Below are 19,401 nucleotides of genomic sequence, written 5' to 3' on the forward strand. Positions count from 1 at the left end.
CCCCTAGTGAGATAACCCTCTACATCTTCACATTTTCCTCTAGCCATCCCTGCTTCGCCATTTTGCACTTCCTGTCGATCTCATTTTTGAGACGTTTGTATTCCTTTTTGCCAGCTTCATTGACTGCATTTTTGTATTTTCTCCTTTCATCAGTTAAATTCAATATTTCTTCTGTTACCCAAGGATTTCTACTAGCCCTCGTCTTTTTACCTGCTTGATCCTCTGCTGCCTTCACTACTCCATCCCTCAAAGTTACCCATTCATCTTCTACTGTATTTCTTTCCCCCATTCCTGTCAATTGTTCCCTTACGCTCCCCCTGAAACTCTGTACCTCTGGTTCTTTCAGTTTATCCAGGTCCCATCTCCTTAAATTCCCACCTTTTTGCAGTTTCTTCAGTTTTAATCTACAGGTCAAAAACCAATAGACTGTGGTCAGAGTCCACATCTGCCCCTGGAAATGCCTTACAATTTAAAACCTGGTTCCTAAATCTCTGTCTTATCATTATATAATCTATCAGAAACCTTTTGGTATCTCCAGGGTTCTTCCATGTATACAACCTTCTTTCATGATTCTTGCACCAAGTGTTAGCTATGATTAAGTTATGCTCTGTGCAAAATTCTACCAGGTGACTTCCTCTTGCATTTCTTAGCCCCAATCCATATTCACCTACTACGTTTCCTTCTCTCCCTTTTCCTACTACCGAATTCCAGTCACCCATGACTATTAAATTTTTGTCACCCTTCACTATCTGAATAATTTCTTTTATTTCATCATACATTCCTTCAATTTCTTCGTCATCTGCAGAGCTAGTTGGCATATAAACTTGTACTACTGTAGTAGGTGTGGGCTTCGTGTCTATCTTGGCCACAATAATGCGTTCACTATGCTGTTTGTAGTAGCTTACCAGCATTCCTATTTTCCTATTCATTATTAAACCTACTCTTGCATTACCCCTATTTGATTTTGTGTTTATAACCCTGTAGTCACCTGACCAGAAGTCTTGTTCCTCCTGCCACCGAACTTCACTAATTCCCACTATATCTAACTTTAACCTATCCATTTCCCTTTTTAAATTTTCTAACCTACCTGCCCGATTAAGGGATCTGACATTCCATGCTCCGATCCGTAGAACGCCAGTTTTCTTTCTCCTGATAACTCAAGCACTATGCAAAAATAATCAAAGTTCAAACAGTGCCAGAATATTTCTAAGTCTCACGGAATGCAAAATATTTCAAACATCTAATGAGTGCAAACAGACCACTGCTCATACAACTCTTCCCAATTCGTGCACCACTGATGTAACGTAAGGGCCTTATGTGATCACCAGTCCTTTTATGCAAGGGTAATCCCAAAAGTAAGGCCTCCTATTTTTTTATAAGTACATAGACGTGTTTATTTCTCGAATGGTTTACATCAGTTTACAGCTTGAACATTTAGCTATTTTTCTACATAATCACCATTTCTGTTGATAAATTTTTGTAGATGCTGTGGCAGTTTTTGTATGCCCATGTCATACCAGCTCGCCGCCATGCTGTTCAGAAGCGAAGAAGGATGCTGCCACTGGTATGATTGTTGTTTGGTCTCAGGTGTAAAGTGTAAAGTGGTATGCCCAGGTTTCATCACCCGTGACAATTGAGTCCAGAAAATTGTCCTGTTCGGCTGCAAGGCGGTGAAGAAATACACGGGAAGCATCAACTCGTTGCCGCATGTGGTCGTCAGTCAGCAAGCGCATGCGCACGCCTTTGGGTAGTTCAATGTTACTGTTAAAATTCTGTGAGCGGTGCTTCGGGAAACCTCAGGAACCGACGTGCAGAGATCATCCAGGGTGATCCGCCGATCTACACGCATGCTTTGCTCAACCTTCAACACTGTCTCCTCAGAAATTCACGGTCTCCCGCTCCTGTGTACATCGTGAATTTCGGTCTGACCGGCTGCAAACTCTCTACACCACTTATGAACATGCTTCTTAGCCCTCCATGCACGACTCACCCTACACTTCCGTCAATTGGTGATCGATTTCAATTGGCACAGTGCCCTTTTCGTTCAAACCCCAAATAACTGCGCGTAATTCGCACTTGGCTATAACATCCAACGGGGGCTCCATTCTCAAAGGCTGCCAAGACTTAGAGCCTCAGAGCGGCGTGCGCACATTTACACACAGCGTGAGAAGCACTCTAGGTAACAGTGTAACCAAATGTCACACAAACAGAGTTCTGTACTTATAAAAAAAAATAGGAGACCTTTCTATAAGTCTACATTAACGTAGGTTTGCCTTGCCTTAATCTTTCTTCTAATGTTACCATTATTGCTACAAAAGGGTCTCAATATGGCGCCTGTTAGTGTCCCGAAGAGTCTGAAAGCACAGGTTTGTGTTCTGCACAGCAGAACAAAGCATGTCCATAGGTATGCTGGCTGCCTCTCTTGATATACTGCACTTCAGATCAGCACATCTCTGAATGTTTCCCCTGGTAAACCCTGTCCTCCAGGTAGCTTCACAGCCAGAAATCACAGGTAGTGAGATCAGATGGTCTTGCCAGCGAAGCATTTGGAAGTGATGGCTGATAATTTGATCGTTTCTAAATGTGTTTCATAGAAGAAGGTGAACTTTACGAGCAATGTGTGGTGGGGCCCCATTTTGCATGAAAACTGTTGAGTTCAATGTTCTTCTCTCCTTTAGAGCGGGTATGACATTTGCTGGCAAAGCATATTGCATTAGCACTGGCCAGTCACACTGCACATCTTTGGCCCTTGAGCGCCAACCTGTTCAAAAAAGAATGAACATAGCCGTGAAGCTGCACCATATGGTGACACGTTCACCATACAGAGGAACTTCATGCACACTGACTGGAGGAGAAAATCCCCACAATCGGCAATTCTGCGTGTTCACCTCATCAGTCAGAGAAAAGTGAGCTTCATCTGTTCATAGGATGGTCCAGGGCCAGCTCTCGTCAACTTCAATATTTGAGAGAAAGTGGAGTGCGAAGTCAACACATTGCAACTAGTGGTGCAAGCTGCTGTACGATACTGATCTTGTACAGATAATACTTGAGAATGGTTCAAAGCACTTTCCGCACAATGGACCATGGGATGTTCAACTGTCGTGACACAGCATGTGCACTGCCTGATGATCGGGAATTGTGTGCAGCATAGTCTGCCATAGCAACAGCGATTTCATCAACCACCTGTGGTGCAATCAGTTGTCAGCCTCTTACTGGAGCGACATTCAGTTCTCTATCAAGCTCCGCACAGCAGCTGGAGAAAGAGAACCCTTCCATAATCCTTTCAGCCGCTGATTTTCCTGAAGTGCAAGTGCTGCATCACTGTTGCTTTGATAATAGAGCTTCCCCAATAATGCCCTGCTCCTTTTGTCCAAGTTCATGTTAACTTGTCAGCAAGTGAACTGTGACTCGTCAGTGGTGGGAGACTATGAATCACAATGACTGATCACAGCAGCTGGTGGCCATAGTTGGAACTGCACCCCATACTCTAGAAATAAACACTACCAAGTTTGCGTATTATAATGTGTTAAATAGGGAATGTTTAATTATTATCACCCATTATAATGACAATATTATGAAAATGAAAGTTGCTACTCACCACATAGGCGCACACACACGCACGCGTGCGCGCGCACACACACACACACACACACACACACACACACACACACACACACACACACACACACTGAAGTCTCTGGCTGCTAGGCCAAAACTGAGCTGAATGGATGGGGTCAAGATAGACCTGGACACACTAGGTGCCGACAAGAACATGGTCAATAACAGAGACCAATAGAAAAGGACAGGGAGAGAGGCAATGAACCAATTATTATTGTTCTTAGTTTGAGGGTGTAAATTATGTTTCATAAAACAGCAGTTCCAAAACTCAGTACAACAGCAGCTTAAGCAAGTATTGAGCAAGTCTACAGATGAGGACTATCCTCTCACTGGCATACAAGATGCCTTCTATTATAATATGGATTATCAATAGGCATACAACTGTGCAACTCCCCTCCCCTCCATCCACCTATCTAGTCTCACCAATGTATACCAACTTGAAATTATGATGATTACTTAATGTCCCAAAACTGCAACCTAAAAGCAACTTTAACATTATCAGTACCAGGAGGTCATGAGGTGTGGGGTGGGCAGAAAAGCAGAGGACCACAGAAGGGGGAAAAGACTGGTGGTTGTGTTGAAAGAGAGTGGCATATTTTTGTGGGAGGGGGGAATATGAATTAGGAGGTGGTGATAAGACAGAAGGGGTAGAAACCATTGGATGGAGGCTCTGCCCATTCCTCCCTACCCCACATCCTCTTGACACTGCAACTGGCAACCGTGTCTTGCCACCATCTGCCTTCACACTCTTCCAGGTAGTGCTCTTCTCTTCCACCACCAGTGCCCTGCTATCCTCCCCCCTCCCCACCCCTCCCAAAGACCACTCGTGGCTACTGCTATTGCTCAACACGGCAGTTGCCTTCTGGCTGCAGTGGCTGAGTTAGCAATCATGTGCATATGTGAGCTTGCTTGTGTGAATGTTTTCTTTACTGAGGAAGGCTTTGGCCAAAAGCTCAGTTTCTAACAGACTTTTTGTTGCACATGTCTTCAACTCAGCATGTCAGTTTATGCTTTTCATAATACATCTACCTTACTTGCATGTGTGTGTTACCATTAAATGCAGGTGGCTGTGTGCATGTGAGAGATTATAAACATTTTGAACCATAAGAAGCTGCAGTCTAAAGACTGCGACAGTTACGTATCCTCTACACAAAGACTGCGTATATGGCTTGATCTATTAATATTAGTAGCTTTTATCTAATACCTTCCTGATCACTGAACCTAGTATTTTGAGATATAATAGTTGTGCTCACCTTTATTTAATACACGCATGTTTTAAGTGTGACCACAGAAAGCACATGTAAAAATTTCTATAGCATTTTCTGTCTGTAGTTTGTGAGGATTTCAATGCAGATTTCTTGAAAGAGACAAACAGAAAAAATGAATTGCAATCATCTACATCCATGTGATTACTCCGTTATTCACAATAAAGTGCCTGGCAGAGGGTTCAATGAACCACCTTCAAGCTGTCTCTCTACCATTCCACTCTCCTAACAGCATGCGGGGAAAACGAGCACTTAAATTTTTCTGTGCAAGCCCTGATTTCTCTTATTTTATCGTGATGATCATTTCTCCCTATGTAGGTGGGTGCCAACAGCATGTTTTCACAATCTGAGGAGAAAACTGGTGATTGAAATTTCACGAGAAGATCCCATCAAAAAAAAAAAAAGCCTTTGTTTTAATGATTGCCACTCCAATTCACGTACCATGTCTGTGACACTATCTCTCCTATTTTGCGATAATACAAAACGAGCTGCCCTTCTTTGTACTTTTTCGATGTCATCCATCAGTCTCACCTGATGCATATCCCACACCTCACAGCAATACTCAAGAATAGGGCGGACAAGTGTGGTGTAAGCAGTCTCTTCAGTAGACCTGTTGCACATTCTAAGTGTTTTGCCAATGAATCGCAGTATTTGGTTTGCTCTACCCACAATATTAAGTATGTCATCCTTCCAATTTAGGTTATTTGTAATTGTAATCCCAAAGTATGTAGCTGAATTTACAGCCTTCAGATTTGTGTGACTTACCGCATAATCGAAATTTAGCCGATTTCTTTCAGTACTCATGTGAATAACTTCACACTTTTCTTTATTCAGGGCCAATTTCCATTTTTCACACCATACAGATATCCTCTCTAAATCATTTTGTAAATCGTCTGATTATCTGATGACTTTACAAGATAGTAAATGACAGCATCATCTGCAAACAATCTAATAGGGCTACTCAGATAGTCTCCTATGCCGTTAATATAGATCAGGAACAATAAAGGGCCTGTAACACCACCTTGAGGAATGCCGGATATTCCTTTTGTTGTACTCGATGACTTTCTGTCCATTACTACGAACTGTGACCTTTCTGACAGGAAATCACGAATCCAGTCGCACAACTGAGGCGATACCACATCGGCACGCAGTTTGGTCAGAAGACGCTTGTGAGAAACGGTGTCGAAAGCCTTCTGGAAATCTAAAAATATGGAATCAATTTGACATCCCCTGTTGATAGCACTTATTACTTCATTAGTATAAAGAGCTAGTTGTGTTTCACACGAACGATATTTTCTGAATCCGTGCTGACTATATGTCAATAAACCGTTTTCTTCGAGATACTTCATAATGTTCGAATAAAGTATATGTTCCAAAACCCAACTGCAAATCGACGTTAGCGATACGGGCCTGTAATTCAGCAGATTACTCCTTTTTGGGTATTGGTGTGACTTGAGCAATTTTCCAGTCTTTAGGTACAGATCTTTATGTGAGCAAGTGGTTGTATATAATTGCAAAATATGGAGCTATTTTATTAGCATACTCAGAGGAACCTGACTGGTATACAATCTGGACCAGAGGCCTTGCCCTTATTAAGTGATTTAAGCTGCTTTGTTACACCGAGGATATCTACTTCTATGTTTCTCATCTTGGCAGTTGTTCTTGATTGGAATTCAGGAGTATTTACTTCGTCGTCTTTGGCGAAGGAGTTTCGGAAAACCATGTTTAATAACTCTGCTTTAGTGACACTGTCATCAGTGACTTCATCGTTGTTATCGTGCAGTGAAGGTATTGATTGTGTCTTGCCACTGATGTGCTGGCCTCGCCCGTTCATCCTGTCAGTGGGCAGATGGCCGCTCCTTCAGCAGGGCCCAATCAGGCACACGGGGGCAAAGGCTTGCTGGTTATTGGGAACTCCAACGTTCGGTGGGTGATGAAGCCCCTGAGGAAAATAGCGTATAGGGCTGGAAAGAAATCCAACGTGCACTCTGTTTGTCTGCCGGGAGGCCTCATCCAAGATGTGGAGGTGGCCTTGCCTGCGGCTATCGAGCGTATGGGGTGCAGTCTGCAAGTAGTTGCTCACGTCGGCACCAGTGATGCCTGTCACTTGGTTTCTGAGGCGACCCTCAGTTCGTACAGGCGGCTGGCAGATTTGGTGAAGACCGCTGGCCTCGCATGCGGGGTGCAAGCAGAGCTCTCTATTTGCAGCATCGTTCCCAGAGTGGATCGGGGTCCTTTGGTTTGTAACCGAGTGGAGGGTCTCAACCAGAGGCTTCGTCGACTCTGACGGTCCTGGCTGCAGACTTCTAGACTTGCTCTATTGGGTGGGGAACTGTAGGACACCCCTAGATAGGTCAGGGGTACACTACACAAAGGAAGTGGCTACTAGGGTAGCAGACTACTTGTGGCGTGCACATGGTTTTTTTTTAGGCTAGGCTGTAGTGCAAGGTGTCCTGATGAACACTCACCAGTCGACGTGCAGGCAGGGAAATCAGGACGTGCTCAGTGTAAAGACACTTCAGCTATCAAGATATTAGCAGTAAATTATCAGAGTGTTCGGAACAAAGTTCCTGAATTTACTGCCCTCCAGGAAGCATGTGGCGCGCAAATTATTCTCGGGACTGAGACCTGGCTGAACCCTGAGATAGGAAGTTCTGAAATATTTAGTGAGGGTTGGAACGTGTATCGGAAAGACAGATTAGACACCATAGGGAGTGGCGTCTTCATTGCAGTTGACAAAAATATTGTGTCTACTGAGGTTGAAGTAGAGTGTGATTGTGAAGTTATCTGGACACGATTAAAGGGCTAGGGGAAATTAAATTAATTGTTGGGTGTTATTACCGGCCACCAGGTTCCATTGTGGCAGTTCTAGAATCATTCAAAACGAGTCTGCATTCTGTATCACAGAAGTACCCGGATCGTGCTATATTGGTCGGAGGCGACTTCAACCTACCTAGTGTAGACTGGGATGTCTATGGATTCATTACAGGTGGTACAGACAAGCCGTTGTGTGAATTACTTTGGAACACATTATCCGAAAACTGTCTTGAGCAGCTAAATCGACAGCCAACGCGTAATGGAAATATTTTAGATCTGGTAGCCACAAACAGACCAGACCTCATCGACAGTGTCAGTGTTGAGACAGGGATTAGTGATCATGATGTTGTCATTGCGACTATGGTTACAAAAGGTAAAAAGTCGGTCAAAAAGGCTTGGAGAGTATTCTTACTAAAGAGAGCACATAAGCAGTTGTTAGCATCCCACTTAGTAAATGAATTAACTTCATTTACATCCGGTACGATGGACGTGGAAGAATTATGGGCAAATTTTAAACACATTATAAATCACGCACTGGACAAGTATGTGCCGAAAAAGTGGGTTACGGACGGAAAAGACCCACCGTGGTTTAACAGTGCAATTCGGAGAATGCTCAGGAAGCAAAGACAGTTGCACTCGTGGTACAAGAAAGACGGGAGAATGAGGACAGGCAAAAGTTGTTAGAGATTCGTGCTGCTGTAAAAAGAGCAATGCGCGAAGCATTCAACCACTACCACCGTCATACCTTAGCAAAAGATCTTGCTGAAAACCCAAGGAAATTCTGGTCTTACGTAAAATCAGTAAGCGGGTCGAAGGCTTCCATCCGGTCACTCACTGATCAGTCTTGGCCTGGCAACGGAAGACAGCAAAATGAAAGCTGAAATTTTAAATTTAGCATTTGAGAAATCTTTCATGCAGGAGGATCGTACGAACACACCGCCGTTTGTCTCGTACAGATTCCCTTATGGAGGACATAGTGATAGACATCCCTGGGGTTGTGAAGCAGCTGAATGGGTTGAAAATAAATAAATCGCCAGGTCCTGATGGGATTCCAATTCGGTTTTACAGAGAGTACGCTACTGCATTGGCTCCTTACTTAGCTTGCCCAACGTAAAGTCCCGAGCGACTGGAAAAAACCGCAGGTGAGGCCAGTATATAAGAAGGGTAGAAGGACGGATCCTCAAAATTACAGACCAATATCCTTAACATCGGTTTGTTCCAGGATTCTCGAACATATTCTCAGTTTGAATATAAAGAATTTCCTTGAGACAGAGAAGTTGCTGTCCATGCATCAGCACAGCTTTAGAAAGCATCGCTCCTGCGAAACACAACTCGCCCTTTTTTCACACGATATCTTGCGAACCATGGATGAAGGATGCCATATTCCTTGACTTCCGGAAAGCGTTGGACTCGGCGCCCCAATGCAGGCTCCTAACTAAGGTACGAGCATATGGGATTGGTTCCCAAGTATGTGAGTGGCTCGAAGACTTCTTAAGTAATAGAACCCCGTACGTTGTCCTCAACGGTGAGTGTTCATCGGAGGTGAGGGTATCATCTGGAGTGCCCCAGGGAAGTGTGGTAGGTCCGCTGTTGTTTTCTATCTACATAAATGATCTTTTGGATAGGGCGGATAGCAATGTGCGGCTGTTTGCTGATGATGCTGTGGTGTATGGGAAGGTGTCGTCGTTGAGTGACTGTAGGAGGATACAAGATGACTTGGACAGGATTTGTGATTGGTGTAAAGAATGGCAGCTAACTCTAAATATAGATAAATGTAAATTAATGCAGATCAATAGGAAAAAGAATCCCGTAATGTTTGAATACTCCATTAGTAGTGTAGCGCTTGACACAGTCACATCGATTAAATACTTGGGCGTAACATTGCAGAGCGATACGAAGTGGGAAAAGCATGTAATGGCAGTTGTGGAGAAGTCGGATAGTCATCTTCGGTTCATTGGTAGAATTTTGGGAAGATGTGGTTCATCTGTAAAGGAGACCGCTTATAAAACACTAATACGACCTATTCTTGAGTACTGCTCGACCGTTTGGGATCCTTATCAGTTCGGATTGAGGGAGGACATAGAAGCAATTCAGAGGCGGGCTGCTAGATTTGTTACTGGTAGGTTTGATCATCATGCGAGTGTTACGGAAATGCTTCAGGAACTCGGGTGGGAGTCTCTAGAGGAAAGGTGGTGTTCTTTTCATGAATCGCTACTGAGGAAATTTAGAGAGCCAGCATTTGAGGTAGACTGCAGTACAATTTTACTGTTGCCAACGTACATTTCGCAGAAAGACCACAAAGATAAGAGAGATTAGGGCTCGTACACAGGCATATAGGCAGTCATTTTTCCCTCGCTCTGTTTGGTGTTTGGGAGTGGAACAGGGAGAGAAGATGCTTGTTGTGGTACGAGGTACCCTTAGTTAAACGATCCAATTAACAGTTCAATCCAATTGTCAGGTATAACCTCTACCCACACTATTTCATACGAACTATCTACTTCAATTTCGCTACAAGGCAAACTACCTCTGGCAGCAACAAATACTCCACCACCAACTGTATTCAATCTATCCTTTCTGAACACTGTTAATTCGTTTGAAAAAAATTTCGGCTGAACTTATTTCCGGCTTTAGTGAGCGCTCTGTACCTACAACTATTTGAGCTTCAGTGCTTTCTATCAGGGCTTGGAGATCTGGTTCTCTCCCAACACAGCTACGACAATTTGTAACTACAATACCAATTGTTTCTACAATGACCTTATTGTGTTATACCTGCCCACTTTTAGATGGACGCCCCTTCTGTTGTTCCCCGAGACCCTCTAACCTAAAAAACCGCCCAGACCCTCCCACACAGTGCCCACTACCCGTGTAGCTGCCTCCTCTGTGTAGTGGACTCCTGATCTATTAAGCGGAACCCGGAAACCCACCACCTGATGGCGTAAGTCAAGGAATCTGCAGCCTACAAGGTCACAGAATCACCTGAGCCTCTGATTCAGACCCTCCACTCAGCTACGCACCAAAGGACCATAGTCTGTTCTATCAACGATGCTGCAGATGGTGAGCTCCGCCTTAATCTCGGAAGCAAGACTGGCAGTCTTTACCATTTCCACTAGCCGTCCGAAACCAAGACGCGTCATTGGTACCGGCATGAGCCACCACCTACATTTGGCTTCACCCTGTACTCTTCAGGGCATCCGGAAGCACCCTTCCCACACCTGGAATGACTCACCCCGGAATTCACATGGAGTGCACACTGGCTTCCTTCCCCTCCTTGCATCCATGTTCCTAAGGAACCCCATTACGCGCCTAACGTTGGAGCTCCCAACTACCAGCAAACCCACACTCTGTCAATGCCCAGACCTTGCGGGCCGAGAAGCTTCCTCTGGAACAGAGTAGACGACTGCATCCGGCTCAGAGACATCGTCAGCCACAGATACCGCCCGAAACCTGTTCGTCAAACGAACCGGAGAGGCCCTACGATTGGCCCCTCGGAAAGTTTTTCACTGCCTGCCAGACTTGGGAATGACCTCCCACTCGACCACGGGTGAGGGGTCAACCTCAGTGCATGCTTTGTATAATTTCAACAGAAACAGAACAGATTAACCTCCTGACATATTTTGCACATTTCCACTCAATGATGTATTATGGAATAATTTTCTGGAACAACTCATCACTTACAAAGAAAGTGCTGATTGCACAAAAGTGAGAAGTTAAGATTAGTATGTGGTGTTCACCCATGGTCATCACGTATATAACTCTTCAAGGAATTAGGCATTTTAACTGCACCATCACAATGCATACATTCGCTAATGGAATTTGTCATAAATAATCCACGGCAATTTGAGAAGAGTAGTGACATCCATACCTACAACACTAAGAGGAAAAAAGTGACCTTATTTGTCCATTATTAAAACTCTCAGGTACTAAGAAAGGAGTTTAATATGCAGCAACAAAAACTTTTGATAATTTGCCCAATAACATTAAGTGTCTGACAAATTAGTGAAGCAAGTTTTAAATCTAACCTAAGACCACTTCTACAATTATGGAAAGGATAGATTACTACACACCATAAAGGTGACATCAAATTGCATACGGGCAGAAAAGACTGTTATACAGTAAGCTTTCAGAGAAAGCCTTCTTCATCAGAAAAGAAAAGCGCGCGCGCACACACACAGGCTGTTCAGGTCACCCACAGATAATGGTCATGTGCATATGTGAGGTGTGCTTTGTTGCACAACAATATGGCACCTCCCAGTCCAAAATGCTTACTCAACATCCGACACTGTTCACAACCATTACATATACTACCAGGTGTTGCAAGAACACTTAATACAAACAACATAGATGCATTCTGGTGGCCATTCTATATCTCACAGGGAGTTGCAATTCTAATCATTTAGATACCTGCCAATGGTGTGTACATGTATCAAGCTACACTGACATCTGACAATGTCTTCTGGGTGCTTCACTTTTTTGGTCATGCATTGTGTATTTATGTGGTAGGTTTGGTGCCTTCAGCTGCACTTATAGGTCCTATTCCATTGCAATCAATGCTGATATTACATTACATCACCTTAAAGAAAGTTCAGCATATTGGAAACAGATTTTTTGTACTCTCTATGGATGTATAATGATTACCCAGTATCCACAAGATCACCTGGTATCAGAGAGGGGTTTGAAGATGGTGTAATGTGACACAGAAATCAATTGCAAATAAAGTAAAACCTATAAATACAGCTGAAGTTTTCATATCCCTAATACAGTTACAGGTCTTTTTTGGGGAAGGGTCACTATTTTTTCCATCATGATGCATCAGAATCATCATGATGCATCAGAATCATCCTTTGTGGACCCACTGACATTTGTTATTGCCTCGTATTCCTCATTATTACATAATCTTCAGGACTAGGAATACAGTTGAGTATGGAGAGCTTTTTGAATCTTTCCACTATGGATTCTCTTTAAATCCAGTTCACGCATTAAATATCTGTTTTTCCACAGTTCAGAGTATATTTAACTTGCCTCCTGGAAATAGGTCTTCGGAGTAGACAGACATAATAAAGTTGTGGCAGTCCTGATAAGTTAAAAAAACAAAAACAAAATACATTTCACTGTATTTGTCTGACACATTTAGCTGCAATTCATTAAATATTTCCTTCTTAGCTCCATGAAAAGCTTTGCAAGTAGAACTGTTTTTATTAATTATAAGCCTTCATTTAATGCTACAAACATACATTTGCTTCTGTGATGCCACATTTACTTCAGTGATACCACATTTACTTCCTGTAATGCAATAATAGTTAATGACATCTGCTTCATAAATGACCGTTAAATTAAAGTTAGTATAGTGATGTATCGTTGGAAAGTACAACTGAGGAGAGTAAAAGAAACTTTACAATATGTACAACTTTGCTTCTGCCGTTTTTTCCCCAACATTTGAGGCTTTAATGAAACAAATTGGTTACACATGTATCATTCGAAGTATTTTCCATTGCTGGCCACTACTTTCTCCCATCTTTCGGGCAGTGTACGAATACTGCGCCGAAAATTTTTTTCATCTTTTGAAGCGATCCACGAATCGATCCAATTTGTGACTTCATGAGATGGGAAGTGTTGGTCAGCCAGACCATGTGCCATTGATCTAAAACAGGTGATAGTCAGAGGGAGCAATGTCTGGAGAATACAGCAGGTGGGGTAGGACTTCCCATTTTAATGTTTCCAAGTATGTTTTGACACCTTTTGAAACATGGGGCCGAGTGCTGTCGTGTTGCAAAATCACTTTATCGTGCCTCTCGCTGTATTAAGGCCATTTGTCTTTTAATTCTAGAAATGCATTAACTGCATTCGATAACAAGCACCTGTGATTGTTTAACTTGGTTTTAACATCTCATAGTACACAATGCCGAGCTGGTCCCACTAAATGCAGAGCATGATCTTGGAGCCGTGAATATTCAGTTTGGCCGTCGACGTGGAAGCATGGCCAGGATATCCCCATGATTTGTTGTGTTTAGGGTTATCATAATGAATCCATTTTTCGCCCTCAGTCACAATGCGATGCAGAAATCCCTTGCGTTTTTGCTTCTGAAGTAACTGTTCACAAACACAGAAACACTGTTCAACATCTCACATGGGACACAGTTCCTTCTTTCTGAATCATGCCCATAGCCTTGAGATGTTTTGAAATGGCTTGCTCTGTCACTTCCACTAATCATGACATTTCTTCTCGAGTCTGATGTGAGTCTCCACTCAGCAATGTCTCCAATTCTGCATCTTCGAAAACATTCTCTCTTCCACCACTAAACTGGACTATGACATTAAAAATCACCATTCTTGAAGCGTTGAAACCACTCACAACACGTTCTTTCACTAATTGTGTCTTTACCATACGTACTTGAGAGCATTCGATGAGACTCAGCCGCTGTTTTCTTCATATTGAAACAAAACAGCAACACCACCAACAAATGACAAGAATTAGGCTCGTAAACTGACATTTTCAATCAAGAACAACTTTACGACGCAGACAAAAATCAACTAATGTTTGAATGAGGCTATGTTGAGTGAGGTCCAAGCTAACTGCCCGATGTCTGTGATCTGTTTCTTTTGACAGCTACTTACCATTGTCGCCACCTATCCGGTAACAGCAGAAGCTAAGTCATACACCTTGTATATGCACTGAATCACTCAAAAAACATTATTTTTGAATTCAGTAGTACACATTTATCCATCATATAGCTTGCTGTTCACAATATTTGAAAAACCAGAAATAAAAAAAATTTAAGGACCAACAAGAAATAATTTGAAAATGAATGAACATTGTATGTTCATGTCCCCAAACTGGGAGAGCAGTACCAAGCATTTAAGGACACACACACACACACACACACACACACACACACACACACACACACACACACACACACACACACACACACAGAGAGAGAGAGAGAGAGAGAGAGAGAGAGAGAGAGAGAGAGAGAGAAGTTTAAAAGTTTACCTTTGGCATGACCTCTTCGGGGCAAGGCACTTTGAGAGATGGTATAAGGCTGGAAATGTCTGTCCCTTGAAGTTGCTCCTCCTCATACTGGAATATAATTCCAGCCTCTGTGTCAGCAGATATAATGTAGCCCCTGTCATCTATCACAATCTGGAAATGCAATTGCAAACATTTACTATCTTGTGTTCATTTATTCCCCATTGATCACTCTACATCAAATAAGCTTTGTTATATGTAGATAGCAGTAGTTTTTAATTTGACATAGTGTACGGAAGTCAACTGTTCCAAGGACAGACAGTTGGAATGTGCTCTGTAACAACAGAAGAAAACTTTTACATACAACACTGGAATTATTGTACAATCATATGATAAAAATGAAGGGAATGGTTTGACAAGGGACAGACTAATACAAAACTATTTAACTGTTAAGGAATATGTATGAAACTGCAACCAGAAACTACATAAATAATAAAATACAATTGCTGGTCCTCTATGACAATGCAATGTTAAAATTACACTATCTTACACCTCAGAGCACTATCTGGATTTTATAAAGGTAGAAGAAACAGTTACCAATTCACGTGAAAGAAACCATCAACCTCTTCCCAACAAAAATTCCTGAACAAATAGGGAGCACAATGATGGATGCAGAGATTGGTGACCACATGGCCACTGTAACAAGACAATACTGTAACATTCAAGCTCATCAAAAATAAATGCAAAATATGTCTATTTAAAAGAGCAGGGAACACTTCATTTGATGCCCTCTTAAGAGAGAGGCTTCACTCCTTCCAAATTAAATATGTAAATGTAGACCAGAAGTGTCTTAATTCAAAGAAATAGTATCAACACTAATTCAGAGAGATACGATATAAATTAATACAAAATAGTACTGAGTGCCCTTGGGACACAAAACAGGTCAGTACACTGTTGCAGAAGCAACAAAAAAAAGCATGACAAATTGAAAAGAACACAAAATCTCCAAGATTGGCAATGTTTTATTGAAGCTTGAAACCTAGTGTGGACTTCAATGTGAGTGACTTAATAGTTTACACAATGGAACTGTCTCGAAATTCAAGAGATTCTGGTCATACGTAAAGTGCACCAACAGCAAGACACAATCAGTACCTTCACCGTGTCATAGCAATGGTTATGTTATCAAAGACTTTGCCACTATCATGGAGTCATTGTTTTCCAAAATTTCTTCAGGTACAGCAAAGCAGCTTAAATCACTTAAAAATGGAAGTCTTCCAAACCAGATAGAACACCAATTACGTTCCTTTCTGAGTATGCCGATACAATAGCTGCATACTTATCCATAATATACAATTGGAAAGTTGCAAAGGAAAAAGGAGTAATCCAATCAATTACAACTGACCAGAATTTACGATTTTGGGTCATATACTGTATTTGAACATTGTGAGTTTTCTCTAAGGAAATGGTCTCCTGGCAAATGATCAGCATGGATTCAGAAAATATTCTTGTGAAATACAAATAGGTCTGTATTCGCTGAAAGGGAATCTCAATTTGGTTCCATAATTCTAGATTTCCAGAAGGCTTTTGACGTGGTTCCTCACAAGCTACTTCTAATCAAATTGTGTCTAAGGAGTGTCACCTCTGTTGTGCAACTAGATTTATAATATCTTGTCAGAAAGGTCAAAGTTCTTGGGCATTGGCAAAGTCATCGAGTAAAATGGGAGCAATATCTATGGTTCCCCAAAGAAGTGTGACAGGAGCTCTGCTGTTTCTAATCAACACAAACGATTTAGGAGATAATCCGAGCAGCCCACTGGAGTTTTTGCTGATGATTCCGTCATTTACAATCTCATAAAGCCATCATAAGATCAAAACCAATTGCAAAATGATTTACACAAGACATCTGTATGATGAAAAAGTGGTAATTGACTCTAAACTGAGAAGTACTATAAGGGATCTGCCAAATTTCGGTTCATAATACATCACACAAATCTAAAGACTATCAATTCGACTATATACTTAAGATTTACATTACAAATAACTTAAATGAGAGCAGTTACATAGATAATGTTGTGGGGAAAGTGACTCAAAGGCTGTATTTTATGGCAGATCACTTAGAAGATGCAGCAGGTCTACTAAATAGACTGCTTACATTACGCTTGTCCATCCTCTGCTGGAGTATTGTTGCATGGTAATGGATAAGCATCACATAGGACTCACGGAGAACATAGAAAAAGTTGGAAGAAGGGCAGTTCGCTTTTTATTACCGCAAAATAGAATAGAGTGTGTCATGGATATGATATGAGAGTTTTGATAGCAACCATTATAATGAAAGTGTTTTTTGTTGCAGCCGGGTCTTTCCACAAAATTTCAGTCACCAACTTTACCTCTGAATGCAAAAAGATTTTGGTAGTGCCCACCTACATAGAAGAAATGATCATCGTAATAAAATAAAAGAAATAAGATCTCACACAGAAAGGTTTAAGTCAGGCACTTAACTGTGAACTGCACAGTAATCATGTAAATGTGTTGCAACCTAAACAAGAAAAAGAAAGTCATGGATGACTGACTAAAGATAGCTAATGGATCAAGAAGCAGCTGCAAATCAAACCCAGGTGAATATAGAAGAGTGAACAAAATTATTAGGGGGAGAATCATAGAAGCAAAAGAAGAACTGAAACAAAAATACGCATGCTGAAACTTTAAAAATTAGACAACATCACTGTTTGTAAGAAAGAAGAAGAAATGACTGGGAACTCCCATGCAAGATGCTTATGTGTAAGCAGATCATCTGCAGGAGCCACCCGTTTGGAGGAAATAGGGACAAGTTATTTTAAAATGTTTATTTTTAAATATTAACTTCTATGCTCTGAATTGGTTGCTGTGAACACCACCCACAGCCTTCCCACAGTTCCAGTACGTGCTGCTTGACTAAACAGGGTTTTTTACAGTGATGACTGCTGACAGAGGGATGCCTTAGGTGTGTGTTGATCACAATCTTTGACCAATATGAGTGCAGGGAAGAATCACGTGGGGTCTTGGATGCGAATGCCTGAGAGCCATGGCAGATACAACTCGCTCTCCTAGCTTCTGGCTTCCGATCTGTTAACACATGCCTCTCTCTAAGATCCACTTGGGGCTCTGGACATAGCAGCCAACTACATATGCACAATGACTTTCCTAGATGCACTGTCTGTATCCCTTCAACGTGGATAAATACCCTATGTGTTTTGTTTCTTTTTTAGATTTTTTACTGTCTTATGTTTTAATGTAACTGTTCCGTATGCCTACCTGTCTACTCATCCTTGGTCCTAACTAAACAGTAGGCATCATTATGTTGCAATAGTTCTCCCCTTTTGGTCTGGAAATAGTTGCCCTATGTATCTGGTTGCCGCCACAAAAATGTTAGCAATGGAAGGAAGCCACAATTTCTTTTACACAGCCTGTAGCCACATCTGCCTGGTGTTAGCCAGAGTGGCAAGTGTGGATTTTGTCTGCACTACCTAACACATCCTGATGATGTCTGTCACTTGGCACCTGTACGCACACTGTGTGTGAGTGCACTTGTGCTGGCCGCAGAGGCCTCCAGCCATGCCATTCTTTTGCAGCTCACCATCTTGCTATCTGCTGTTGGGCTTTGTTTGTTGTCAGTGTCGCCTTCTCCTCCCATTACCATGAGAGTCCAGGTATCAACGGGTCATCACTGTCTCATCACTGCAGTTCTGTTCCTGCCTAACCAAGGGTCACGGTACCTATGTTGTTGGTATGCACCATCATTATCGTTGTCAACTCCATGCTCTGCAGCTAATTGAGTATTGCTAGCACCTCCCGTTTGCTTCCTGCAGTGAACGAACATGCCAGTGTAGCAGGCTTTTGAGATTATTCCACTGTAGGGTCTACTTTTTTACTTTTGGATTGGTTTTACTATTGTTAACTGTTATTCCACTTTTTGGTGTTACCACGCCTTTGATGCGTTCCCAGCAAGAAGGTGCACCTGAAAGCGGTCATTTAACAAGAGAAAATCTGTGAGTTGGAGGGACAGGTGGTGGAGCTGTGATTGCAGGCAGCTATTCCAGGGTGAATTTTGGTGCATAAGTCGCCCATGACAATCCTAAGGGAGTTTAAGCTTTCTCACCATCTGTTACCATGAACAGCTTACCGGCAGTTACTCTCATTTCATCCATTTTAGGGAGACCCAATGAGAAAGTAAATAAATTTTAGAAGAACGCCAATAATGTAGGTAGCATGTGTTCGTGGCCAGAGGGTTTTGCTGAAGATAGCACAATTCAAGTTGTCCAGAGGTGTGCGCATTTTCATAAAATCAGTTGAGGTTTTGAAAAATACTGAGAGATTCAACACCGTGGTGAAGGCCTTGGCAGAGCAGTATTCCAGTAAGAAATAAATCAGCTACCAATATGAAAAACACACTACCTCAGACAAAGAATCAGGTAAGATCTAAATGATTCAGCCAATGAATCAGGACCACATACTCTTGGTCACAACGCAACCAGCAACGAAGTACTTTTGCAGGAGGTATAAGTGTACGGTTAATGTTTTTATTAGCAGTATCAGCCACTGATTGGTAATAGGGATAAGACTGGTTCTCCAAGCACTCTTCATAAAGTGGTTCATTTCGCACTGTTGCCTGAGAAGTAAGGCAATTTCTATTTGTGCCTACGTGAAAAAATGAGATAAGATGATCTGCTGACCTAATTGTTGAGAGAGTATATACTT

The 19,401-nt window shown here is 42.1% G+C and overlaps 1 protein-coding gene across 5 annotated transcripts in view; it reads right to left on the reverse strand.

Annotated features, from left to right (window-relative positions):
* LOC126470560 (PAS domain-containing serine/threonine-protein kinase) overlaps positions 1 to 19,401 on the reverse strand; it is a 426,440-nt gene that overhangs the window by 91,520 nt on the left and 315,519 nt on the right. For all 5 annotated transcript variants that reach the window (XM_050098516.1, XM_050098533.1, XM_050098526.1 and 2 more), the window contains exon 8: positions 14,692 to 14,841. In XM_050098516.1, the coding sequence (XP_049954473.1) occupies positions 14,692 to 14,841 (150 nt within the window). The remainder of the gene's footprint in view (positions 1 to 14,691; positions 14,842 to 19,401) is intronic.

The sequence above is a fragment of the Schistocerca serialis genome, chromosome 1, assembly GCF_023864345.2.
Source record: "Schistocerca serialis cubense isolate TAMUIC-IGC-003099 chromosome 1, iqSchSeri2.2, whole genome shotgun sequence".
Taxonomy (NCBI): domain Eukaryota; kingdom Metazoa; phylum Arthropoda; class Insecta; order Orthoptera; family Acrididae; genus Schistocerca; species Schistocerca serialis.